This window comes from Nasonia vitripennis, chromosome 5 (genome assembly GCF_009193385.2).
Source record: "Nasonia vitripennis strain AsymCx chromosome 5, Nvit_psr_1.1, whole genome shotgun sequence".
Lineage (NCBI taxonomy): Eukaryota > Metazoa > Arthropoda > Insecta > Hymenoptera > Pteromalidae > Nasonia > Nasonia vitripennis.
This window is the reverse complement of record NC_045761.1, coordinates 25242535-25270292: the sequence shown is the minus strand read 5'-3', so window position 1 is coordinate 25270292 and position 27758 is coordinate 25242535. Positions and strand designations below refer to the sequence as shown.

At 50.2% G+C, this 27758-nt stretch overlaps 1 protein-coding gene and 1 long non-coding RNA gene across 7 annotated transcripts in view; one reads left to right on the top strand and one right to left on the bottom strand.

Annotated features, from left to right (window-relative positions):
* Positions 1 to 27758, top strand: part of LOC100113985 (transcription factor Sox-2) — a 306878-nt gene that overhangs the window by 275764 nt on the left and 3356 nt on the right. For 5 of the 6 annotated variants that reach the window (XR_004345063.1, XR_004227827.2, XR_001729193.3 and 2 more), the window contains one exon: positions 23949 to 24075. The exons of the other annotated variant lie outside the window; for it this stretch is intronic. Coding sequence is in view for 1 of the 5 variants with exons in the window: in XM_031931199.2 (XP_031787059.1) it covers positions 23949 to 24000 (52 nt within the window). In the remaining 4 variants the exon portion in view is untranslated. The remainder of the gene's footprint in view (positions 1 to 23948; positions 24076 to 27758) is intronic. 6 annotated transcript variants of the gene reach the window in all.
* LOC103316211 lies at positions 21086 to 21605 on the bottom strand. The gene is made up of 3 exons (XR_512283.3): positions 21516 to 21605; positions 21328 to 21441; positions 21086 to 21173 (listed from the first exon to the last, which is right to left on the bottom strand). It is a non-coding gene; the product is annotated as an uncharacterized LOC103316211 (long non-coding RNA).

Here is a 27758-nt window from a genome sequence, read left to right as displayed (position 1 = left end):
TTGCGAAACGACTTCGGTTTCCAGTTTTTAAAAGCCGCGCTCGCGCAACACGCTAGCTGCCGCGGCGAGGATTTGCATAAATTAGGGTTTATCGTTCTGAGAAGCTCTCTCTCTCTCTCTCTCTCTCTCTCGCGCGCGCGCGGGGGGGAATGCATATATGCGCGTGCACGGAAGGAGGATTTATGAACGAACGAACGGCCGTAGGAGAAATAGCGGCAGCCGAGGGAAGGGGTCCACCTCTGGGTTTTTAATTAAAAAAAATCATTTCGATTTCACGCGTTTCGAAAATAGCACACGTGTACATATTCCGCACGATATTATTGTGTCCCTTCGGGAACAGCTCCTCTCTCGTATAATTAATGCGCGCGCGCGGTCGCATAATGCGCCGCCGCGCGGGATATAGAGTTTTGTGTTTTTTCGCCGTTTTTGCGGCCGCGCAGCCACGATACGCGCTCTTTTTTCTGCCAGTTCTGCCAGAGGGACCGACTGTGCGCTCGGTTATGGATGTGTGTATTCTTTTTGCTCGCGGCCTAGCTCTCCGGAATGGCGACAACGACGTTGAATCCTATTTATTGGCATCGGGGGATGTGCTCGCGGAGCCGAGAGTTAGGAAGTCATTTGATTTTCGATTTATTTACGAGCGGCCATCCGTTCGGCGTTAAATTCAATTTTTGAATTATCTCATGAAACACTGTAAATTAGCTTATTTTCCCTCCAAATCGCTGTTCGAAAAATATATGAATAACGCATTCCACAAACACGACCTTCCGGGCAAAGAACACGTCGAGACTCCCCTCGCGCAACCTTAAACCAAATTGCAGGTCCGGAAAATCCAGCCCACTACTCGAAAGCTCAGTCCAGATTTCCCCAAACGCTTTCCAGCGTATAGCTAGCGCCCGTGTGACACAGCACTATGTGTATGAAAAGCGAGAACGAGCTTTTGATTGACTCGCCGCGGACACTGCGTCAGCGGGTATCCGCAACATCGCAGCGTGGCGAATCGCGTTCGACAATCGAGAAAGGATTAAGTTTCACGGAGAGTAAGAGAGACGAGGAGCGCGCCAATTTTGTTTATATGCTGCGCCAGAGGAGCAGCCCTTGTGACATGGTCGGCTTTGTTCTCACCTACCTTTCCCTCGTTTTATTGTTGAATTTTTATGTTATCGAGTGCATTCGATGGTATGCCGTCGCGATTAATTGAATTATACGATTCACCGATGCCTCTTATTAAATATTCGAAATTCCGTCAGTATCTCTCCGCTCCCCCATCAGCGCCGAAGGACAGCCCTCGAAAACGCATAAAAATGTCGAAAAACTCCTAGCTTTCGAAAAATCATCTCTCGTTCCCACATACTCCGACGGGTCCAGCGGCAGCAGCAGCATCCCTCTCTCACCTACGGCGGCGGCGCATCGTAATTCTCGCGGTCTTGTCACGGGGGCCCGGCGCGTACGAGCGCACCCCTCGCACGCGCGAAATCTCCAAAACCGCCCGGGGCAGCTGTGCAAAAAAGAACGACGAGCTCCAGCTGTGCAGGGGTGCGAGTAGTAGTCCTCGATGACGATGACGAAGTGGAGCGTTACGAGACGATGCGTATACCCATATATAGCTATATCTATATACTCATAGGTGGAACTGGGAGGGAGAGACATGCGAGCGCGTGGCGGTTATGGAGAAAGAGAGAACGTAAGTATAGCTGGGCGATTGGCCGATTTTAGGGCCGCTTCATTACGTCAGCTGTCGTGTACGTCGAGTTTTCAGTGACACTTGTACGCGCGCGACGTTGAAAAGTATGGGCGGTTTTCTTAAGCGTAAGGGCGCTACGCGGAGCTATGTTTTTTCTCGGAAACAATAGATGAGATATTTGTCAGTCAACTTTCAGTGCTGATGGTACAGTTGTCACAACGTTGAATTGACCAAGGCTTTTTGATGTTCGAAAAATAATCGAGTTGCAGGAAAGATATTACACACCCGATCTGGCGAACCCGGTTCTAAACTATTCGCCGAACATCGTAATTTACATACTTCGCCGAATAAATTACGCACCGAACGATCGGCGTGACACTAATTTTTGTCTATTGATTCCGTTAAATTTCACGCACGAATACCGGGCGGCGCAACAAAGAGAGCAAAAATCAATCGGAACCCTCGATAATTAAATTCGTCGCGAGCCCGCGTTACGCCGTACATAATTTCGGGTGCACCTCTAATTGAATCATAAAAGTCGATCTAAATTTTCGTCGCCTCTCCTTATGCGAAACCTGCTTTCTCTCTTTCTCTCTTCCTCGTCGCATAATCCCGCGACGCGCGCATACACACAGCCTCGTGCATAAAGCGGCAGCAGCGCATGCATATATGTAAGAGCGCGTGAGCTGCTCGCTCATGAATAAATGAGCGACGAGAGGATATTCCTACGGGAGCAAGATTAATGGTTTAATCGACGGGTCAATTGATTTTTCGCATTAAGCCAGGCCGATAGTTATGTCCCGTATATGCGCATCAGCTTCGCTCATCGGTGATTCGAGATATAGACGCGATAAGGTCGAACGAAAGTCGAGGGGCGAGACACTGTGTGCTTATGTCTCGAGGGAGAGGATTACGAGGAAAATCGCCGAGTGGATTGATTTTTGAAAATTCGATCGGAAAGTTTATTTTCCTTGTATAGGGCAGAAATCAGTGCCGACCACAAGCGATCGCATTACAGCCGACGCTTGCTTTTTTTCAACGCACGCGTCAACGTGCATTCGCATGACGGCGGCGGCAGGGGCGGGGGTATACACACGTGAGCTCGCGAGGGTAAACAGCGTGTAACCGCTGGGGACCGGCTGTGTGCCTGTATGCGGGGGTCGTGCGCTCGGCAGACAGACATACGCTGCTGCCGGAGTATATAGACTATACACAGCGAGAGATCGTGAGCTTTGCACGCGCTCGGCATAAACGATTCTATAAATATTTTATTGGCTCGTCATGCGGCTTTATTACGCGCCCGCCGGCTAATCGAATGACACGCCGTATTGCACCGCCGCTGGCTGCGTTTTTCTTTGCGTCTGCTTCATTGTTTGTGCGAGCGAGCGATCTCTCTGTGTGACGCGTTTGCTTTAATGAGTGCTGGAGGATAAACTTTTAATTTTTAAAATTAAACAAAAAAAACGACGTCCGCGCAGAGAAACCAACGCAGTGGCTCACTCGAAAAGGGCCGAAAGAAGAAGAAGGAGAAGGAGGAGAGAATAAGAGTTGGCTCGTTCGATTCGTCCGCGTGCGGAGCGCGCGCAAAGTACTCGAGCGCTTAATTAAAGCTCCCCGCAGCACTTCTCGGCTACTGCGGCGCGCGAATGCCTTTTTCGCTCTCGTTCCCTCTTGATTGGTACACTGCAGTGCGGCCGCGACCGCAAGCCCAGGGGTACTTGGCGCGAACGCGCTGGCGTCGGCCCCTCCGTTCATTGGTCTCGAGACTGCCACTCGGTCGACGGTCCAGTTTTTTCATTTGAATTGAGGGAGAAATTTTTTTTTCGGGAACCGCGAGCGGCTAATGAAGCCTGACTCGTTAATTTCATCGAATCCCAGGTAGTTTATTACTCGGGGTTTGTTTTCGGTGCGATTACGGGAAAGGAAAATTGCGGTGTCGTAAATTTGAAAATACGAGGTGTATAGTATCCTCGACGAAGGTCGACGATATTTCCAGGATCTCTCTCTGCACCGTAAACGAACCCTCGAAATTATTATTTTCGATCCACCTTACTTAACGATCCTTTCGACACTGAGAGCTCCACCACCACCTCTTTCTCTCCTCGCGCAAATTAAGTGCTTCAGTTTCTCACTTTTCGAACTCACTCACGGCAGGCATAGGCGGCAGCGATCATTAGAAAACCAGCTTCACGCTTCCCGGATTCGGAACAGTTCAAACGCGCATTATTGACCGGGCGTTACTGCGTCGTTAAAGACACGACGAGAGCGAGAGAGAGCGAGAGAGAGAGAGAGAGAGAGAGAGAGAGAGAGAGAGAGAGAGAGAGAGAGAGAGACAGCGGAGAGGAAAGTGGCCGAGTCATCGGACAAACGACCCGATTCGCACCTCAGGTATATTACAACAGAGAGGCACGCGGCGGCGGCGGCCTCGGATGAATTTCGCGCGAATACCTGCTATGCTGCACTGCCCGGGCTTTTGATGGCCGGCAGGAGAGACGCGGCGCGATTTCGGATGCAGAGCTGCAGATTCATTAGTTCTCGACGCGTAAGACACTACCGTTTCGTCGAGTATAGCTCTCGTCAAACGAAGATCCGCCTCGTAATCTCCCCTGCAAGTCCGGTCCAGCGCAACAACGGGTGCAGCTAGCGTCTCCCGGCCAATCGAAGTCCGACACTGCACACCGATTAATAATTACGGCGACGGCAGCAGCAGCACAACGTGGCTCTATATAACGCGCGCAGAGCCGCTGCAGCCGACGCTAAACGCTTTAATCAATGTCATCGGGCCAATTTCCGATGGCCGGCCTTCCTCACCCTCTCCCCGAAGCTTATCGGCGGCGGCGGCAGCAGCTCCTAGCAGGAAATTGCGCGGGACTGCTGCTGCTGCTGCTCCGAAACGCACTCGCGCGCACTCCAGGAAGTCGCAATTTATCAATTTCCACGCTCGAACGCGCCTCGGAGTTCAGGGAGGGCGAGATCGATTCGATGAGAGTCTCTCCGAGAGAGAGAGAGAGAGAGAGAGAGAGAGAGAGAGAGAGAGAGAGAGAGAAAGAGAGAGATGAGGATTCGAGCGAGCTTGTACTTGCGCGCATTGTTGGACGTTTGATTGCGGGGAAATCGATGATTTCGGCTTTTTACGCGCGATCCGACTCGGGAATTTCGAGATAATTGCGCGCTCTACTTACGCAGCCTTTCGATGCCGGAGCCAATCGCCTCGAAACAAGGTCGTTACGAGTGCGTAACCGAGTGTGCGCATCGTAATTTACTGGAATAATTTTGAAACGTTATTGCGGCCAACTAATTTCGCGCGATGATTGCGTAAGCATAAGCAGACGCGAATGCTGCTACCTGGCTTGTCGATAAACATGCTCGGCGGCGCGAGAACGAAATAAAGAGCCGAAAATTACAATATATTACGGCGACGCTACACGCGAGTCGCAATATTTTCGGTTCTCACGCGCGCGAGAGCGAATCCCTCGCGGCCGAGTCCCGCTAATGAACGGACCGCGCGAGCAAATTTCTTCGGTCCACGCGTCTGCACCTGTCGCCTCGCGCGCACGAAGCTCGGGCGTAATGTTCGTAATTGATGAATAATATACTCTCGAGAGAAAGAGAGTCTCGTTATCCGAAAATCGGTAAAAATTTCTGCGCGATATCCCCGGGCTCAAGCTCTCGTCTCTTTCAGCCGCAATTAACGCGTCAGCTCGACCGTTTAGCGATGATTATTCGACGGTGCTAATGATTTTTGGGGAAATTCTGCTGGAATTTGTCCTATACACCCACGTGTCACGTGAACTGTGTAGAGTTGAGCTACACCAATCGAATACTCTTCCGGCTTCGCAGAAACGAGTCGCGCGAGGAGATAATAACAGTTTCGAATATCCACACGGCTTAATAAATTTCTCGCCGCGCGCCGCCGCACGAAAAATTAAGTAAAAAATCCCATCCGCTGATGCAAATTAAAAAAGTCTCTCGTTACAACAATTTACGTTCCCGAAAATACTGGCCACTCGCACGCCCACTCTCGAAAAAAATATTCCCCCGGCGCATAAACTAAAAACGGCGAGAGGAAGAAATTAAGCCTCGTCGTTCGATCGCCGATGAATTCCGCTGCGCAGCAGCACCAATGACCCGAGGAATGCCGCTGATACGCGGGACCCCCCTCAAGTATTTTACATATATGCGCTTCACCTGCAAAAAAAAAAACGAAGCGCGCACGACGAGAAGGAACGAGGCGGATAAGAGCCGGCCAATATTCGCGACTCAGCAGCAGACGACTAGGGACTCGAGTGGCCCCCGTTAGTGGAAGCTGTCGAGTGCTCGAAACTCGTGAGTATACGTGCAGCAACCGCGTTATTTTTCGCCGCGAGGAATTTCATATTTTCTCCGACACGACGCGAGAATAATATCGAACGAATTACGGCTCCGAGGAATGGCGCACAATTTTCCGGGAACGCCCGCAAAGTCAAAGCAGCGCCGACAGGAGAAATTGCTAAGTAAGCGACTAACGCACCGTGCGATTCCGTAAAATATCTTCGCACTTCTCTTTCTCACAATAAGCCGCCGCTACTCCACACCTCGGCCGAGATTTTCCGTTTCGAGAGATGCTCCATCATTAACTGCTACGCTGCTGGTGCGCGTCGGCTCGATGCTTCTAAATTATGAGTTTCGGCTTCTTTTTCCTCGTTGAAATAAAAGCCCCGCGCGTGACTCGACCCGTTTCTACGCGGGCTGGAAAAATGAAAAAAATCGTACGGACTGCGCGTTTTCCAATTAATTCCGATGATACTGGCTTGGCAGTCGCGTTTTGATTTTTCAACAAACGCGATACAACCAATTATCCGCAACGCGACGTCTCGATATGCGAATGAAAAAATGGATCGTCGAGTGCACGCTCTCCTCTCGACCGCAGGAGGAATTCAAATGCTTTTCCGATTCTCGAGTGCCGTTTGAGGGAAAGTTTTGTATCGCGGAATCCCGTGGAAACCGCAAAACTTGGAAGAAAGTTCAATCGCCTGCACTTGAAGAGCATCGAGTGAAGCTTATATATATTTATATCGTTTCTCGTTTTATTTTTCATAGCCCGTTCTTTCTATCCGCTAAACCTCTTGTGCTCAAAGTTTCGGCGGAAAAACTTGAGCCCGCGTGCTCGAATTTCTCTCTCGGAAAACGCAACGCTATTAGCCATTAGGTTTTATTGTTATTTACATCGCGCGCATTAAACCCACAGTCGAAAGTTGTAAATTAGCTCGATTATGATCAAATTTATCCAATCAAATTTCTCCCCCAAACACCTCCGCCCTGAAATTTAACTCGGTAAATCACAAGCAATATATATTACAGCCCAAGCACCTCAACGGCCGCCAATAAATCACGAGCTCGAGAACCATCCGTCCCGAGGAACTGCCGCATATTATATAGAGCCATAAGCCCCGCAACCGCCGAGAGAGGGAGAGCTATATAGGTGCTATTTTTTTATCAACCCCCTCGCGTCGGTAATCGAAATTTTTACACCTCGCCGCGCGTCACTCGCAAAACTGCAATCTCATTAGATGCCCCGGCTACGACAAAGAGCGCGTCCGAGAGTAGATGCATCAAAGATCGCGTCCCAGGCAGGCTTAGCCGTATACAACCTGTCCTCCGCGTCGTCGCCAAATACCTGCGCGAATCTGCCGTGCAAGACCGGCGGCTACCTGTGTTGGACGCCAAATTTCGGGAAAAGGAAAGCAGGCCCCCGACTTCTATATACCTACCTGTCGCAGCGGCAGCCGCCGCGGCGGCGGCACAGGTGTCAAGAACCGCCCGCCAACTCGGCCTCCTTCAACTTTTTCCTCAATAATGTCCAAGAGAGAGAGAGAGGGGGGGGGGCTCAAGGTTGAGACGTCCCGTCGTCACATCCTTGCTTGCCGCATTACGGGCGCGCGCGAAAGACATAAGTAAGCCCTGCAGCCGGGGCTACAGGTGGCTGTTAAACCGATTAGACACAGCGCCGAACAATTTGTTGGCGAAACTTAACCCTTGTTTTACGCCTTCGCCCGGCCTCGCTCTATCCTTCGGATTTCGCCTCGTCGTTTCGTATGGATCTTGGCGCAAGAACACGTTGCGTCTATCGTGGTACATACGCGACTTATAGTTTCGATGTGTAGAATGTACGTTTCAAAACTCTTGTCTTTCGACTAAAACCGAGCGCCGCAATTATTGATTCAAGCAATCTGTCGAGCTGGCGCTCCATTGTCCCGAAAATACGTTTAGCAGCTAAAATACCCAATTTCCAGCCTTTTCTCCGCACCTACACAATGCGATATCCGGTAGCCCGTACAAACTAGCCTCGCAGCGCAAAAGCGACTTAGAGAGGTCGCCCTCGTCGCTAACAAGCGCAGATCGAGAGCTGCTTAAGTCCTGCGCGGAGATTTGACGCAGCTATGGTCGCGCCCTGCGCTTAAGATTACGGATATATCCGCAGAGAGAGAGAGAGAGAGAGAGAGAGAGAGAGAGAGAGAGAGAGAGAGAGGGCCGTGCTCGCCAATTAGCATCGGAGCGCCACCGTCGGCTGCAGCGTCGCGAGAAAGCCGTGAAATCCAATAAGTCGCGCGGTTTACTTTCAACCTGTCGTCGCGTCGTTATCGGCTTCACGCAGCGCGCTCTCCTGTAAGAAGATCACATCTGCAATCCTGTCGCTTAAGATTGCGGATTTCGGATACGCGTTTGGCTCGAAATCCCTTTCGGTTACATTGTTCGCGGCGCTTCGCTCCCTTTTTCCTCGTCCGCTTATAACCGGGCATTACGACTAATTGCGAATTTCTTTTTCTCTGTTGCAGGTGAGTCGAGCAGGCTTTTTCGTTGCGTAAGTTAATCAATTCCCAGCCCAAACAGGCCGTCGTGCGTCTCAGCTGGCCACCGGTAGAAAATCGGCGTTTGCGCGCCGCGGATAAAACAGAGAGCTCGAGGCAGGGGTGGGGGTAAAAGATAATAAAAAAAAGGCGGAGGGGGAAGCGAGGCGTCTAATCTGTCGACGCTGATCAGACCAGCTGTATCGATGATGAAGTCTCCGGGTCTTTGAAGTCCGGCCGCGCGCGCTCGACGGGGGGTTTCGCTTGCCCCGAGTCCTGATCCTGATCCCGATTTTCGTCCTACTCATTCCCCCGGTGCGCTCTCGTCCTCCGCGGCTCCGGGGCTTCGACTCACTCTCGACTGTACGAGTTCGGTTTGTATTTTCGTGAGCGTGGAATACTGTCGCAGTCGGATTCGAGAATTACGCGCGAGATGGATCCCTCTCTCACTCACTATAGTCGTTATTGATTAATGTGAATATTTGATACATCATGTACTCGCGTGTACATTTATTTCGAGAGGAAAGCGGTACCTAATAGTCGAGGTAGAAAGCGTTCGCCCTAAAACTCGACGGCTAAATGTGCCTCCTTCACTTCATCTCTCTCTCTCTCTCTCTCTCTCTCTCTCTCTCTCTCTCTCTCTCTCTCTCTCTCTCTCTTTCTCTCTCTCTCTATGTCTTTCCAAGCCTCCTCTCATTATTTTACTCTCGGGTCTCTTAATCTTCCGCTCGCTTCGCAGCCGCATTGGAGCCACTTCGTCTGTCGAGATCGTTGTGGAGGAAGAAAGAGAGAAGCGGTATCTTCCTCTCCCTCCCTCTCTCTCTCTCTCTCTCTCTCTCTCTCTCTCTCTCTCTCTTTCTCTCATGCTCGTTCGCCTTATAGCGTCTGTCAAAGGAATTAAAGTGTGCCCCCCGGTAATCCTCTCCCACTATATATGATATATCTCTTTCTCTCGATACGCACGCGAGATAAAAAAAATTATCGACGCGGCTATCATTTGAGCATCGTTCCCGTGCTCAGTCACGGCCGAGTAATTCCAAATGCGGCGAGTATCATCGCAGCTCTGGACGTTGTTTAAATAAAACGGCTTTGCGAAACCCAATGTATCAGGGCAAGATATATAGGTCAAATATATATCCCTTAACAGTCGCGCAGTATATAACAGAGGTCACAGACACCCCCGTAAACTATGCGTGCGCAAACCTCCGTAGAGCACAGGTGCATCCGAGAAAGCAAGTGCGAAGCCGCCACCATGAAAGTGTCCACCTTGCAGACTGTCCGGACGGCGCCAAATTCGGCCACCGCTCATCTTTACGACCCTGACACGAACAGCTCTGCGAGCAGCGCTGCACGACAGGTACAGGCGCGCACTTTGCCCCGAAGCTGAGAGACGCAACGGGAGCTCCGAAGGTGCCACGCCCTCCCGGCTGACTAATTGCCCGTTAATCCTCCCCGAGCCCACCCCCCAGCTGACGCCATAGGGAGGAGGAATCGGGAACGCGCTGATTTCTGCCGAATTTCCGGGACTGAGAGAGAAAGATCTTAGCGAGGTGGGCAGGTAAGGGTTGCAGTGCGAAAATGATGGCAGTTGGTGGGGTCGGCTGCGAGATTTTAGTGGTTCGATTGTTTCTCCAAGAGATAGAGTTTCTCCGAGAGGGGGAGCTCTGGGCTATTACACTTGCTTAGCTCGAGGCGCTAAGATAAATATTATTCGTGTAGGCGATTCTCCGACGAGCTTGACGCTAATACTTTTCTCCGGATAATGCCTTTCTCTGCGCTCCTCGTAATAGCCGATTTGCGCAAAGCAAACAGAGTATAAATTGCAAATATCAGCCGCTGCGAAAGCTTCGATTATTCACACCCGCAGAAAAACAAACTGTATATCGCCTCCCGGCATTGTTCTAGCTGTATAACGCATCTATACATACAGGTTCGTGATATGCGTGGGCCGAGAAGTCAATTTGACGCGCAGGATGGGCGTGGTGGTGCCGAGCCTGCGGACGGATTCGGCCAAGATAAAAGTCAGAACAAAATTTAGGCTGCTGCTCGGCGCTATGCTCCTTTATATAAGAGCCCGTAAATATTCGGCCGAGAGAGCGAGCAGCGACTCCGACTGATTTTCAATTTTCGAGGGCCGGATTATGCTTCGTTATACAACCCGCGCGCGCACTGGCTTCTGATTTATTTGGGAGTTAAGAGCCTCGACGGCTGCCTCCGAGATAAGCATTTTCAAGAGCGAGTGTAGGCATACGTTATTCTATTTTCGTAGAATATAACTGACTTCCGAAAATCTCTCTCTCCCTCGAAAATTCGCAAAAAAGAGCAACGGACGTCATCACGGCGCACGCGTGACTTATTCGCGTGTATCGGAAAGCAATAAAGTCTAGAGCCCGGCTATATAGATATATAACTATCGCGCAGCGACCCTGCGTGTATATCGAATCGACGAAAATTTTGCGCAGGGAGAGAGTCGGAGATAAATAGCGAAACAGCGAACGAGCTAGAGGGAGAGACAAGCCTGCAGCGAACTGCGGTCGTATCGCGCGCAAAACAAACATAAACTCTCGCCATTTCTCCCTCGTTGCACTGGCCAGTAGCTGCGGCGGCGGCGGCGGCGCTTCGTGCGCCGATAGATAACCGGAGCTAGTAAACTTCTGCGCTGCGCGCGTTATATTCTCTCCTCCTACTCCTCTCTCGTCTCTCTTTCGCGACTGCGGCTATCTTTGCCTCTATCGCCGGGTCCCTGTGCACACTTGCGTGTGTCGTTTTATATTTTATTTATGAATATTAGTTAACTGCCTACGTAATTCTGGTCAAGATTATAAATAGATTTTCGGTTTCGATCTACTCCAAATTACGCTGGCCCTCTTTGTTCTCCTGTACATTTCAGCAGCGCGCACTGGACCAATTTCTGAGCGATATCGCGGACGCGAAAACTAGTTGCGATCGCTCGGTCATCGGTTCTAGTTATACAACTTGACTGCCCCGACTGTATAACGAGTACCAATGCTGGAGGTACAAATGTTTATTCCCCAATGAGTTTATGAACTTTGATTTATTTTACGCTCCCGCGGACCCCCGTTGTTTTAACGCCCACTATAACGCTCTCCAGCTATTCTCTCGCAGTACACTTCATACATCTCTCCTTTTTTTTTCAAATTGACGTATTTACTGCCCGCTTGTACGCTCTGTCCCCCAAAGCTGTCGCAAAAACAATTCTAATTCGCCATAGTTTTATTTTAATGCAGATGCTCGGCTTATCGGCTAACTTTCCATTTCCAACTAATTCCTCGCAGCCAACATATGCACAGGTCTCATATTCTTTAACAGGCTAGCGCAGCATGCAGGCAACAAGCCGGATTCGTGTTTACTAAGCAACAAGCCGACACACAATCCCTCTGCACTTGACGCGCGCGCGCGACTTTTTTTCTCGATTCCGCGTGTCGGCTTGGCTTCTATTCCGGTTGTGCACCGAGAGCAATTGCCCGCGCCGATTTTTCAGAATGCAATCCGCGACTCGCTTGTATGTACACTTGTGTGTGTGTGGGCTGCTCTGGCCACGCGACACCTCACGATTATATACTACGTTGTAACACGAGGACTTTACACGCGTTTGAAAATTCGCTTAGGCGTGGTTTTTATCGATTTTTTTCTCGTAGGTCTGTACGGTTCGACGTCGAAATTTATGCTAATTTAATTTCGTTAAAATACTCGAAAATAGTCTGCATTTCGAGGCGTCGCTAATATTATTGCGATCACGAGACCATTGTTCTAAGTCAACAAAGAGCCGCTTCTGAAAAGCAAACGCGTCGATCAACGAGCATTGTCCTAACCCCCGAAACAAAGATCGACCCAGATGTCGATGGCGAAATCGATAAAGCATAACAGAGCACGAGGACCGCCGAGGCCGGATTCGCGGTAAGACGCTAGCTTATCGAGAAGAGAAGACCGAGCGCGCGCGCAACATTCCGCTGTCGTGTGCATCTGCAGCGCGACGACGTGTTCCCGATCTCTCGTTGTTACCTTATACGCTTGTACACCTTCGGACGGCCCTTCCTGGAAACTTTCGTTTCGCAAAATTGCCCGTGCGCGCGTGTGAGTTTCAAAGGCTCTGCTCGCGCACCTCTCCCCTTTTTTCTCCCGCCGTACAATTTCAGAACTTGATGAGGTACGAGAATCGTTTTTTTCAAATCTGTATGGATATGGTTGTCGAAATCGTAGAATAATTAGAGTAGACCGTTTACGTACGCGATTTAGGATCAGCTCGAAGCGGAAATTTTCATTAGAAGCTCGGCTATCTTCAAAGAGACCGCAGAAAATTAAGTTTGGCAACTCTGGTCAGTTGAGCGGTCACACGATTCGCCGCTTGATAAAACAAATTCATCATCACCGCGCGACGACCGCTGCACCCGAGAGCCCCTTTGACCGTTTATACATTCGAAGTCGCATTTGAAATATCGACGTTTGAATTATGCTGGAAAATAAAAGCCGCTCGCGTAGCAGCACTCTTGACATGATTCTCGCTCGGTTAAAGACTCGAAGCTCCGTTCCTTTTCCGAGTGTAAAAACATCACTCTAAAAAATTTAGCGTGACTAAAAGTGCGCACGTATACCCACACACACGCACACGTATACACTCTCGCACGTGTGATGGGACACGAGTCAACGTCGGCGACTCCCGAGAAATCGTAACTTGGCGTGTTTATCGCCAGACGCGCCGCGAGAGGAGAAATGGCTTCTCTCTCTCACTCTCTCGCTCACGAGCGAGGCGTTAAAATCCCGCGCGATTACTTTTTCCCCCGCCGCACTCTCGTTGAGGCTTTTTTCTCTCCTCGGCTTCCTTCCCGTTCGCGGAAAATATATAATAATACGATTCGCACCCCCGCCCGCGCGCGCGTTTTATTCGCCGAGTAATTAAACGTCCGGCCGAAAGGGTTACGGCGGCGCAGTGCGCGATGGGAAAATTATGCCGGCCGGGAGATTGATGGAGAGGCGGGGAAATTGCTCGGATGCCGCCAAAGACTTTTCAAGAGAAGGAATATTAATTGCCGTGATTAGGATTTTCAGTCGAGGTATCGCAAGGGGCACAACGATGAATCTTGATTACGCGCTCGGGGACACTTTTTCGAAAAAAAATCGCGGGAATACGCTACCTATACATACATCTTTTTCGAGTTATATATCAATTCTCCGCTACTTACACGCTCCGAATGCGGCACGTCCGAGCCACTTAAAATGAAAATATTTCTCCTTTTTATTTCGGCCTAAACAAATTACACGTATTCCTCTTGCCCCGGCCCTCGCGAGGAGAAACGAATTTACTCAGATCCACGTGTGCAGACGGAAAGAGGAGAGACAGGGAGAGAGAGACGAGAAGAGGTACTTTCTCTGGCGATGCCTCCTGAAAAAGATTTACTTATTCCTCGCGATTTACGATTTTAACGGACGTAAATCACCTTTTGGTTAAAGAGGCGAGGCATAAATCTCCCCCGTTAATAATTTACCTTTCAATTACCTCGTCCCGCGCCCGCGTGCGTGCGGCGCGTATGCACATAGCCTCCTTTCGCGCGCGCACGCGCAGTTTCATTAAATGTTCGCACGCGCGACGAGCGATTTTTCGCGAAAAAATTTGAGTCTACGCACTTTTTTCTCTCTCGTCTGCTCCGGGAGAGAGAAAAAAGGAAGCAAAGCGAGAGGGACTGCGCGCGCACGGGGTCGTTCATCAGCGGGCAACTTGTCACGCCGCTGGGCATCGGACATAAATTCCGGCTGGTAATGTGACGGCTCGCCGGCTCCTTATACACTGGCTCTCTCTCTCTCTCTCTCTCTCTCTCTCTCTCTCTCTCTCTCTCTCTCTCTGAGCTAGTGGTCTGCTGCTGCTTCTGCTGGGATGCGTATAACGCACCGGGTGTTCCCGAGCGAAAAATTCTTGCGATTATTGTGACCAGACTCGGCGGCTGCGCGTGACGTAGATTTCGGGAATTTCTGACGCAAGTGGGTATAATTACCCGGTGGACTTTATTTTTCTCGAATTTTCGCCGATCGATCACGTCGCGATCGAGTATAGTTTGTTTGTACTCGAAGTCGTTCTGTACAAGCGAAATTTTGATAGAAGCGTATTTACGACCTTTGTCTACTGGGAACGGGAAAACTGCAGTGTATTACCGGCTGTAAAATTGTCGGTGTAAATTGTCATTCCCGTGCATGGGGCCGTGTGAATTTCTTCACTTACGCTGACAGGCTGACTTACGGCGAGTCCGGACGTTTCGCAGAAAAATACTTGCATACGTTATTAGATTAAACTATACGCAGAGATATTTCCAAAGTAATATCACCGGGACGTAAACTTGCGCTCGATGCTTCGTGCGAAATTCTCGCTTCGTTTATAGCTTGTCGTTATGTTTGCACTTTGTATACGAAACGTTTCAAAAGTCGACGGTGAAAGTTGTACGTTTTATCGTCCCCGAATCAAAGAGCGTTCGCACCTAATTTCCCACAATTTTGCGAACGCTCTCGTTAAATTTCACGACATACCTATAATTTACATGGTTATTTTTCAATCGACGCTAGAAAAATTCCAAACTCGTCACCCGCGCACTCTCGCGTCGATCGCGAATAAATCCCTCCATCCCGGGGCATCCTTATCGCGTCCTTCCTGGTCTCGTTGAGCTCCATTCGTCGACGGCGTCGCGCTCTGAAAAGACGGAGCCAGGTCGCGTTTAAATCGCGCGGCAGTCGAAATAAATTGAATCGCATTCTTCGGCGGCAATACGCGGACTCCGCTGGTCAGGCTGTGTATACGTATACACACACGCGCGTCCGAGTGGTTCCGCCCCGGGAAAGATAGATCAAGGACCCCCCGCGCAAGCCAGCCCGCTTCCTCCTTTTCCGGCCGGAACTCGATAGCGATCGCACGCTCCTCTGGTTCGGCTCTGAGACCGCTCGGCCGTGGAGAGCCGGCTTAATGCGTATGAAAATTCATGAGAGCTGGGGTCGAGGAATTGATTTTTAGTTTTTCCTCGTGTAAATCAATTAAAATCCTTCGGTGATTCGAATTCACGGAGTAGAGACGGGAGAGAAGCCAGTGAGGCGAGGGTGAATTAAGATCGCGCGCTTCCTAGGTAATTTTCGTCCTCCGGGCGCGGTTCGTTTATACCCGAGGGCGCACAAAAGGGGTGAGACGAATCGCCTCCGGTGCGCGCTGGACAAATGGGGACATTAAGTCGCTTTTGCGGTTTCGTCCACGTATCCCCCTCATATTCTCCGCAACGCGACGTATAGGACTCTTCGCTTTTTTATCTTCCTCTTCCTATTTGTCTCGTTAGTTTTTCGCGACGATACCGGTAGCTTCTGGTTATGTGGTTTCGAGAAAATTGTCGCGTTTCATTCTGGGAAAGAGGAGATGAAAATTTTCCAAAAACAAATTGCTTCATCTCCGCGTCAATGCCAATTCCGAAAGCAGCATCGTAAATTAGTCGACAACGACCCGCGCCTTAACAAGATTTGCGCACACTTCTTTCCTCCCTCTTCGTGACGAATAATTCATCGAAGACGTGTATGGGACACGACGAAAACTTAATTTTCGAGCTGCGCCTTTTCTGAAAAATTACTCCCAGCAAATTTTCGTCCCGACGAAAGCTCTCCCCGAGAGGAACCAGCGACGCATCTACGCGCGTAACGACCACGACACTCTCGAATACTCGTATATAATATACGAACGCACGACATTAATCTCCGGCATAATGCTCTCGCGCGAGCCGCTGTCAGACGGCCGAGCGCAGCTCTTCTCTCTTTCCGTTTCTTTTATTGCCTCTTTACCCTCTCCGCGCCGCCAGCTCTCCGTTCCTCATTTACTTTTTAGTGCGGCTTCGTCTCACGAGCTCTTTTTCTCAATCCTCTCCTATATGCGATCCTAAAATTTCTCAATTTTTCCACGCGTTTTAACCCTTTATCTCGACGATTTCCTTCACCGAGTCGTCCACGCGAGCGCGGGCAAGTCTCATCAGGCCGAAGTGAACTCGTCATGGCCAGAGCAGTCGGTTACACGAGAAGAGCCCGCTCATCACTCTCGGCACCGAGCCGTGACCAATCCGGAATAAATATTGCCGATTATTAACTCCGGCCAGCCGCGAGGCAGGCACACGCTGATGGAGCTCTCTCCGTGCGCCTCGACTCGAGTCTCTTATAAAAGCTGCAGGTGGGGGAGGCTGCGCGCGGAGGAGAAGGATGAAGAACCGCGCGCGCGGTCCACACCTTCGAGAGGGCCGAGATGCTTGAGATGTTAAGTGGGACCATTAGCGCTGCAGCGGCGCGCGTGTGGGTCCCGGGCCGCGAGTGATGGGAGATTCCTTTCGCGCCTCTCTCTTCCCTCATTCATTCTCGACTCTCTCACTGAGGGAGTGCGTGCGAGTGCGGCGTTGGGAATTTCAGCCGCTGCAGCGCGATGTTTGATCCGAGCGCGAGAAAGTGAGCCGATATCGATGAGTTTCATTTTTTCCCCGTGTGCCTGCCGGCCTGATATTCCGTGTCACTCTCCCGATGATTCGGCGCGAGGAATTTCGGATGTGAAAAATTACGCTCCAGCCGCAATTAACGCGGCGTTCAACTGTAAATCGAGGAAAAGTGTGTGTACCGAGTCCCTTATATTTAAAAGAAAAAAGCCGCGCAGCAGCGTAAGACTTCAATCGCCAGTGCCGCGCGCTCTGTTGACGTTAATTCGTTCTAAGCCGTCGAGCAAACACTATCGCGCGCGTGTGCATCCCGTTTGTTTGTACGGAGCTGTTGCGCGCGGCTCTAATCGGACACTCGGCGTCCGAATGAGTTTCCCTCGATTGATCCACCGCCACGAGTTCAAGAGCGTTCGGGAAAAATAAACGCTTTCGCGTAGAACCGAGGTTGCGAAACGATAAACGCGAAAGAAGAACAAGCAGATCTCGCTCTTCTGCGATCTCAAAGATCGAATCGCTGAAAGGCGAGCCTCGAGTAGGGATAAGAGTCACGCCGCTGTATATATTCTCCTTTCTCATGCATCCTCGTCTTGGCTGCGCCGATGAAGATGTCACCGCGAGGTCGCGCGCCGAGTCAGCGGATTCCGCTTGCATATCCCTCATGCAAATTGACAACTGCGCTCTCGAGCTGCCTCTTCCTTGACTGTGCATCGGCGCGTTCTTTTGGAGTAAGGGCTTTTGTGTCGGAAGGGCTTTATTGATGTTTAGGAATGTGGATCTGCCAGAGTGGAAGCGATACTTTGTCGGTTAGAGCAGTGACAGTGCCGGGTATCGCATTGCGAAGTGCTTAGCCGTATGCAGGGCATGTGATTTGGCAACTGCGCGGTCACCGCTCTCCATAAAGCTCTAATAGAATTTAATTCGTTCGTTTTTATGATAGACTCGTGAGTTGCGACTTTCGATCTACGTGCTGCGCTCGTGATGCTCGTGTGTGCATTATACAGTGCGAAATTCGAGAAGAATCAAGCTGTCACGTATATGGCGTTATGTAACACACTTTATACGCAGCTGTCTCTGTTCTGCGTCTCTTGGGCGAAGAAAAATGTTACGTAAAATTGTTATAACCGTACACTTTTATCGCGCACGCGTAAAACGCGCAAAGCTTTTGTACCGCGTAATAATAATAACGTCTAATACGTTCGATAGCTATTTTTCAGCGCACGTGATTATCCAACCGGTATGAGGTTTCGCTTATGCTAACTGTGATACACCCCGCGCTTTCGTCGACTATTCATTTTTATGGCTCGATTAGACGCTGATGAATTTCGTTGCGTGAATTTTTCATCGAAAACACGCACGCACGTAATCGTCTCGCGAATAATAAAAACACACACACAGCTCTCAGCTCGCAGTTTAAAAAACTAAAATACACCAGTCCCGGTGCAGCGGCTCGGCATTGTGCCATCAAAAACAAACATTTTTAAGGGCTCGTGAAAATTGTATCAATCTTGCTCGGAGCTAGCGGCGGTGGCGTTACGCAACTCCCGCTATATAACAGCGTCGTCCGTCTGCTGCACGACTTGAGAGCGCAGTCCCGATGTGTATACTCGAAAGAGAGAGAGAGAGACCCTTCGGAGATTAAATTTACACATAGTTGCGCCGCGGAACAAAGAGCGAATTGTTTGCATGAAACGGCAAATATTTGAAAGAGCCCCGAGTCTCTGTTTCTCCCGTTCCTAACCAGTTGCCGGTACATCCTGCGGAGCATGGTTAAGGGCGCGCGGACAGTCGAGAGACTGGTGTACATATAGAGCTACCCTCGCGGGAGCTTGTAGCAGACGGTGCTCTGCTGGACTCGATCGATGTTTGCCTCGGCCACTTCGCTTTAATTGCCGTCGAATCGGGTGTCCATTAGAGGCGAGAGAGTCTCGAGAGTTCCTGCCTCCGCTGCTGCTGCTGTTTACTGCGCGGGTGCGAGGAATCAGTGCTCGTATAATATCGATCGGATTTCACGTGGATGACGCTCTCTCCGCCTTCCGCGAAATTTTTAATGCCCAAGCTACTATGTAGAAATAACTACACAATACAGCGAAATAGCCAAACAAGCAGCGATTAAATTCCAGCAGCTCCGCCCGCGGCAGCAATCCAATTACCGAAATCGTTCCTCCAAAGCAAGATTACCTCCTGTGTGTCCGTGCACTCCCTCATTGTGCTCGCGACAACAAACCGCTCCTCCAAACCATGAGAAGAAATAAAACAGCAGGCGTATACACGCTCCAAACTAAACCAGCCGCGAAACTTTCTCTAAAATTGTCCCGCGCGCGCATTGTCTGCCGTGTCTCGGCATTTTCCCATACACATACAGAGAGCGCTTGCGCAAAATCGACGCGGAACCGGAGGAGCGCGACTGCCGGTGTGTGTGCGTACGAGCCGGGGGCCACTTTGCGAGTAGCGCACCGCGCGGAAGCTCGTCCGGAAATCGCACCTCGCGCGGAGAGCTGCAGGTAGTGCGCCACGCCTCGGTGCGTCTGCTGCGCGTGGAACCGAGAGCGCGTGGAGATGTGCCCCGCTGATTTATCATCGGCTTGGCCCGGAAGCTCGCGGGAGAACCGGCGACGCGATATTAGGACTTGCCCGAAAGGTAATTAGCTGCTGCTATACGTGTCCTATGGCGATTTTTTCACGTCGCGCTCGCGAAACTTTATATACATACAGCTTTCTAGCGGCGGGACAAATCAGGCGCGCAGGAAGCGGAAATACATCCAGTGCAGTGGCTCCGGGTGCAGCCGCGGAAAATTTTTCGTCTAACGGGAGATTCTGGCTAATGATGATAGCGTAATGACAGGGCTCGCTCTGCGTGTCCGGAATTTCCGTGAATTCGGCTCCTGTACTAATCATCGGGTACCTCTCGTGAGACCGCCGAGTGGAAACTCTCCAACGAAGTGCAAACGCCTTTTCGCGAAAATACAATTCTCGACTACGAAATTTTACTATCTCTCCCGTAGCAGGGGCCCCTAAATTAAAGAGTCGGCGCGCGTGAGCCATAAAGTCGGCGATAAAAATTCAGCGCTCGCGCGCACTATTTTCCTACACAACAGTTTTTGCACAATATTTCAACAGTAATGCTCTGTTTGAGAAAGAGCACTGAGCAGCGCCGCGATAAAACCTGACCTCTGCCCCCTCCCTTTCTCTGTCTGCTTTGGAGATGAGATCGTCCGCCGGAAGTTCCGGCGGACCGGAATCCATAAAAACTGTCGTGACCTGCGTTACGCGGTCCGTCGACTTCCTCTCTCTCTCTCTCTCTCTCTCTCTCTCTCTCTCTCTCTCTCTCTCTCGTTCTTCTGCACACTTTTCCGCTCTCTTTCGCTTCTCCGGAGCAGCCTCGGCTCACTCGTAATTTCGGAGCCGCTCCTTCGCGCGGGATAACCCCGAGGACATCGAAGAGCCGCGCGCTTCCGACTTTTTTCCGGGCCTCAACGCTTCTTTTGGCTCCTTTTTTTTATCTAATAACTCGTAGCTTATTTTTCTGCCCTTTTCCTCTTTCGGGGAAGCTTTGCTATTTTTGTTTTTTCAGAGCGACTTTTTTGCCTACGGTTTAGCAGCTTTATTTGGCTGGAGCTTGCGGAGGCTATATTTTTTGAAAATTTTCAAAGCTGAAAAAAATTTCAATTTTGCGTTTTAGAGATTATTTATATGTAGAAAGTATGTATACAAAGAGTACGTTGACCCGGCGAGTTTACAAAGAAAAAAGAATGTCTTTGTATAGTCTAATACGATTCATAAAAACGAATTACGTCAGCGGCGGGACGCTAGCGAGCATTAAAATCACGTAGTCGCAGCTCGTGGCGCTCACGCAAATGGAGGCAAATTAGAAATCCATTCTGTCGGCTGTCAGTTCTTTCCCGGCTCTGCTGCAGACACTATATACGTAACTGGTACATCCTCGTCATCTTTTCTGTTCGGAAGACTAGTCGGAGGATCATCGTTCTCGAAGAGAGGGACAGAGTAGGGAAAATGTGAGCGCAGCGAGAAGTGCAGTGTATATGTTCGAGTCCACGTCTTTGCTAATTAGCGCAAACCGGATTTTGCTCATTTACCGGCTCATTTTTCATTCTGGAGATTCGCTCATTAGCTCGGCTTTAGCTACTCGCTATATAGCACTCTATCAGCCGGCTGCAGTGTATTGCACTCTCGGCTCCGCGCCTCTCTGTGTCTCTGTTGGAAAATCAATAATGGCATCGCCTATTTCACGAAACGAAAAAACACGCTTTATATAAGAGAAATTAATCGTTCGCTTTTATTCAAGAAAATACGAATAACGCCCGCGCAAATAAAATTTTCTCGAATAAAAATAACATTTTCTTTATACCGTTTAAACGTAAGTGATCCAAGCACTGGAGCAGTTCGCCAAAATCGTCCCGCAGTCGTAAAGAGCCGTAATCCAAACACTCGCGGACGAAACAGCAGTTCGTACTTCTCCAAGCTAGAAAAGAGTTATGCCGACGGTATAGTAGGCTATCGTTCTCGCCGTTCGCTCCGCGAGTCGTGTATACGTACGCGGATAGCTGGAGCGACGGCGGGGACGCCCCCGGTTGGTCGGCGGGCGCTGGCTGGTCTGGTTGGCTGATAGAGGGGGGCCCTCGCGCACTGTCCCGACCTCCTCTCTCTCTTCTCCTCCTCCGCCGCCTCCTCCTCCTCCCGCCGCTCTCCTTTTCCATCCGACAGACTTCCTCTCCTCCGCGAGGAGCTGCTCGATCGGTTTGCGAATGCTCGCTCAGGTTAGATGGGAGAGAATAATGGGGAGAAATTTAATTTTTACGATTCGGGCAGTGACGAGTGAAATTGGCGCTGATCTTTATCAGTAGTCAGATGTCGAGTTTGGCGAGACGCGTCGAAAGCGTACGAAGCGAAGTTATACCTTATCGCAGGGAAACGAGACGGCGAAACTCAAAGCAGAGGAGGAAAAGAGCGAGATAGGGACGGATTATGAGAGAGACGCTGAAACAGAGCAGCAGCGGCAGAAGCGGCTGCGGAATAAAGATGAAAACTAATGAAAGAGCGAGACGGAGAAAAGATGGCGGACGCGAGCGAGTGAAAAGCGCATATCCGCTGCTGCAGCGGCGCTCTTCCTCTCCGTTTCTCTCTCCAGCGCTGCAGCAGTGCTAGTACTTCGCCTCGGGCGCGCTTTCCTAATGAACTGTGTAATAACGTCGCGACGCCCTGCGCGCAGCTCTTCGACGAGACTTTTCGCTCTGTCTCCCTCTCTCTCCTCGGTTTTTCTTTCTGATTTTCTTCTCGCTTTTTCTTATTTCCCTATATACCTCCCTCGAGTCGGACTCGGAATTTTCGTCCGTCTAAACGTCGAAGAAATTTGCACGCGCAGTGCAGCTAATTGGGTATCAAGGAGAGCGAGCGTAATCCGAGGTTTAATTTTATGCACAACTACGCGGAGATCATAGCCAGCAGTGGCTAATGCGCGGAGCCGCGACACGGAAGCCATACTAGCCCCTCAAAGACGCCTTTATTAACGACGTCGAAGCGAGACTTAACTCGCGGCTAATCCCTGCAGGTGAGAAATTTGTTAGCGCGAACTACGCGATTCAATTGTATATTCCCGTGATAAGCAGCTGTCGGCAACTTTTCAAGGTTCAAACTGAAATTTTCGTGCCCGCACGCAACTTCACATATCCTCCTCCGCTAAGCAGCGAGACGGAATAAAATGAAACGGAAGATCTCTGATCCAACGACGCGAGACGGAGATCACGTACGGGAATGATGTCTCTATAATGCATCGCCACGTATCTTAATATCGCGCGTCGCGTGACTCATGCGTGAAGTCGCATATACATCACGCGCGCGCGCCTCCGCTCGTCATAGCGAGCAGAAAAGAGCTTCGGCCCTTCCTCTTGCTCGCCGAGTCTTTCTTCCCTTTTCCCTGTAAGGGATTACACAGGTTTTTGACATTTTAAAGAGGTTTCGAAGAATCAAAACAGTTGACACGGCACGCTGTATATTAATGATAAAACACATACCCCTGAAGCAATCCGCGGACTCGCATTCAAAACAGCGGCCGCTTTTCGAAACAAATGTTGCTCAATTCGTTTGGCCCCAAACGATGCCGCAAAACATCAACATTAGCCAAAGCAAGCCAACAAAAGCGGCATTTTTCGTCAGCTCCGCGCCGACACGACGCAGCGGAGCAGATTAATTAGCCCGAAGAATTTGCACTCGGTCGAGTGACTCACACTCGCGCCGGCGTATAATTAATTAGCGGACATTAATAAGCGCGCGGATAGGCGAGTTTAGAGCGCGCGAGCGAAGAAGAGCCTCGGCGACGACGACTGATGTCGAAAACGGATGATGGGTGAGCGCCTGCGCGCGCGTATATATAATATCGCGCGCCGGCGTGAATAATAACCCGCCGTCGAATAATCGGCTGTCGTCGACGTTCTGCGGGACGTTCATTTATACGCCTGCGGTTGAGATGAAGATCTGCGCTGTTTTGAAATCTAATTAGGAGGATTGAGCTGTACACTGTATGATTTTTCTTTTTATTTGAAAACGAATGCTGATGGTGTTTTTTTTTGCGGTGGATGAAACTTACATTCTCACAGTCTGATCGATAGGTCGTTTGTTTTCACCAAGAAGAAAGAATTTTTTTAATCAAGTCATTTGCAGTAGAAGATTAGATATAACATTTTCCATCAGAATATATTAAGAATCATTTTATAAACAACGTCTACACTCTACATGCTTCTGTTCTCACCATACTCACATATTCTTCTATTATTTTGTAAGTTTTTATTTTTTTTTTATAATTTTGTATTCGATTTGCCACGAAAATATTCGATTATTCAATTACCATTGTATCACGTAAATTTTCAATGACTTTCACGCAGAGGCAATAAAGAAATAGTCGAATCTACTGTCGCGGTGAACGTACGAAAACAATGCACGTCATTTACGGTCTTTCCTTCTGTATTTTTACAGGGACTGGAATTCGACGAGCAACGTCCGCGTACAAGAATCCTGGCCAACGTGAGCGCCATTCACAATGAAAAATCCGAATTTCTTCAACGACGGCGGCTCGCGCTCCTTGAACGACTCGCGCTGCACGGTAAGAATTTTCAAATCCACTTTTAGAAATACGTTTTTTTTTATCGATTTTTTCTCCTCGGTCTCCTTTTTTCCGATACACAGCAGTCTTTGGGATTACGTTCGACAGTTTTATCACGTGCCTCGCGCTAAAACTGGTCCTCACTCGCGTATGCGTCCTTTATAACTTTATTAGCATATAAACAACTGCGTTAAACAAACTGCGATAAATTCGCTCATTGAGAACTCGGCCCATTTTTTACGTACTTAACGCCATCAAAACGTCCTCCTTCTCTCTCTCCACTGCTGCTAAAACCGGCCCAGTGCGCAGCAAATGCGAATTTATCGGGCGATCCCGTCACAGCCAAACGAGCGTCGTCGACGAGGCGCGAATAATGAAAAGATCAACGCAACAGCCGCCGCGGATCAAATCGCGAAAGAGAGACGCGGAGGCGAGATCGAATGTTTTGCCCCAGTTTCGCCGAGCTGTACAACAGGGATTCTGGCTGCTGCTGCACGACGCTCCTGTTTGTCACGCTCGGGCTGCAAACTTGGCGGCGGCAGCGACGGCTTCGATCTTCCGGCGTAGGCTTAACGAGAACAGAGTTGAGATTTTGCGAGCTGTATTGTTGCACGCCGAGGATAGTTACAGAATTTAGAGCATGAAGTCGATCGGCGAGACGTGTATTTAATCTAGATATATCCGAGAAACCGTTCGTTTCTCCGCTTACAGCACAAAGTGGAGTGTTTTTCGCGGAGGAGTAACACAGACTCGTAATAATTTCACCGCCAGACTTACGCGCGGTAAAAAGCGAGATAAAAAGCGGCCGCGACCTTAATTTACAGTCGCCTTGTGAATTAGACGCGCTTTTCGGTCGACGGGTTACGCGGGCGTCTATATGTGATATTACGAAAACGTACGATTGTCGCCAAAGCAAACAAGGTTTTTATCCAACGTCGATTATATGACGTAATAAATTTAGCAAAACAAGCGCTTTCACACCTATATGGGTAGTATCGTGACCCAGCAAAAAACGCGTGCAGCATCGCACCTCGACCACACCTCGTCGGTCGCGCAGGTAGACATACCCACTCCTGCAGGAGCGTATCGCACACCATCCTCGAAATCCTCTCTCATCTCACATCAGAGGGCCGCGCAAAGCAGCAGATGATATACGCGGAATGCGCGCGGTCATCGCGCGAACCTCTCTCTCTCTCGCTCGCTCGCTCGTGCGCGCGCCGTCGATCGATCGGCCGCGCTCCTCCAACCTTGAAACGGAATCCGGCGAGGGCACGGCTTCCCTCTACTACTACGACTACTACTACTACTACTACTACTACTCTGTGCACGACAGCTATGAAATCGCCGGTGATTGCTCCCGCTCCATACCTCCTTCGCCTGCTATGGCAGATTTTCGATATAATCCGCGTGTCTCGAGCCAGCTGAGACGATGTCGCGCTTTTTGAGATCGCGAGATGCTGCGCTGCTCTCCCTCCCGAGCCGGCGGAGTATCGCTGTGTCCTCCTTTGACTGCTTCTGGCTCTCGTCGTGTATAGTCGGCTGCGCGATCGATGAGAGGCTGTGGGAGGATGTGCGCTTGGACTCGAAATCGTCTGGTTGCGACGCGATATTTAATTACGCGTAGTACGTATGAAGATCGGTCTGAGGCAAGTTTTTTCCGCGATTACGCGCGAGGCTCGCGTAACTTCGATTACGAGCGATTTGAGCGATGTCTCTCGTCGTCGGAGGTCGCGCAGGCGACCCATATAACAAGTGCGCCCGCGCCTACGTCACTTTCCGGCTTCGCTGTTATGTCATTCATTGTTTCAGATTAGATAAAGTGTGTGCGAGTGTTGTAACGTTCTCTTTTTTCACCACAAAATCGCGCTGGATGGACTAATTCAATCGAGCGCTCCGGTCCGGGAGAAAAATCGCGTTCCCATCGGCCTAAAAGAATCCCAAAGCTGGAGTCGACATCAGAGGTGCGCGAAGCGTAAAACGAGTTTCTTGAAAAATCAATTAATCCCGCATGGGAAAATCGCCAAACGACTTTCCAGGCGTGCCCTGTATAAAGGTGTGAAGAAGAAGATTACGCTCCCAAAGCCATCATCGGTAGCGGCGCAACCCGAGCGATGGTCGATTTTCCCTGCCCGTGGAATATCGCCGACTCACCAAAACGACTCGCTTCGCTCCTCCTTTTTTCCGAGGCTCTACACTCGCTCTCCTTTTTTACGCCTCGTGGACTCGCGCTCGAGATTAACTCGTCAAAGATGACGTACACACACGCGCGCGCATACGTGTATACGCTCCGCGGCTACTGGGTTATTCGAGGTAATTAGCGCGCGAATCGCGGGAAAAAACTTGCGCGCCGCTCGCCGGCTTTTATTTTCGGACCGAGTTTTCTAGCTGAGGCTTTGCGCAGGCAATCAGCCGGGATTTCACGCCTCGGAGGGGCAGAGCTTCTGTGTTTGGACGAGGCGCGTAACGATCGAGCTTGATTAACGCGCGCGATGTAATGATTTATACAACATATTATAATCCACGTACGCATGCGAAAGCTCCTCTCGACTTTCCCTTCTCCCTGATCCTCCTCGTTTTTTTTAATAATCCCGCGGCCGGCCGTATCAATCGATAAACTTCTCTCTCTCGCTTCTCCGCGCATCTCTCGGCATGGCGCGCGCTCTCTCCTGAAAAGCGAGGCGAAGCTCGTTACACGTCGTGACTCGGCGCTTCCCAAGCTTGGCTCTCTCGGCCAGCCCTTTTGCGCGCGCCCGCGTCTTCGGGGCTCCTCCTTCCGCTTCTTCGCCTTCTCTCTTTCGATGTGGCTGTGTAGTGTGTGCAGGGGAAGCTCCCCGTCTCAGTCTCTCTCTCTCTCTCTCTCTCTCTCTCTCTCTCTCTCTCTCTCTCTCTCTCTCTCTCTCTCTCTCTCTCTCTCTCTCCGATGCTTCAACGCGCAGAGGAAGAGAAGCGACGCGCTCGAGGGTTGAAAGTGGAGGAACGAGGGTTGGGATTCGGAGAGACATGAAAAATGCTAAAATCTTCGATTTTACACCCGGTATAATTGTTTGTTTGCGATTGTTATTCAGACTTAATTTTCACGTAATACAAGAAAATCGCTATATCAAAGAATGCTCCGTTGATTGCGGATTAAACGGCGGGTTCGCGTTACTTTTTAATTATGACGATCTCCCGACACTTCGGGAATCGAAGCTGCTGCAGACGAACCTCCTCGGACGCGTGTACGCGTATAAGTAAAAAACTTTTTACGCAGCGTCATCCACTCATTCGGCTCTCTCTCTCTCTCTCTCTCTCTCTCTCTCTCTCTCTCTCTCTCTCTCTCTCTCGTGAGTCCTTGCCGAGCCGGGCTCGACACAACAGTTGCCAATAACGATTTGAAAGGTGCCGCGGCATCTCTCGATCGACACCTTAACGCGCCAGGACGATCGATAAATTTTAACCTTAATTCGAAACACTATCGAGCGCGTTTAATCGCGTACTTTGGTATACAAGCGAAATCTCGACTGCTGATGCTGCCGGTCGTTTCTTTTTCAAATTGACTCATTTGTAGCGCCTTGATGTGTGGAATTTCGAGCGGATTCCTAATTCGACCTTATATACGCGCTCGAAATTACGTAATTGGCCAATCAACGCTGCGGTGTGTAACGCTAGTCCGGGCAGCGGTGCGTAAAAACTTTGAGGTTGAA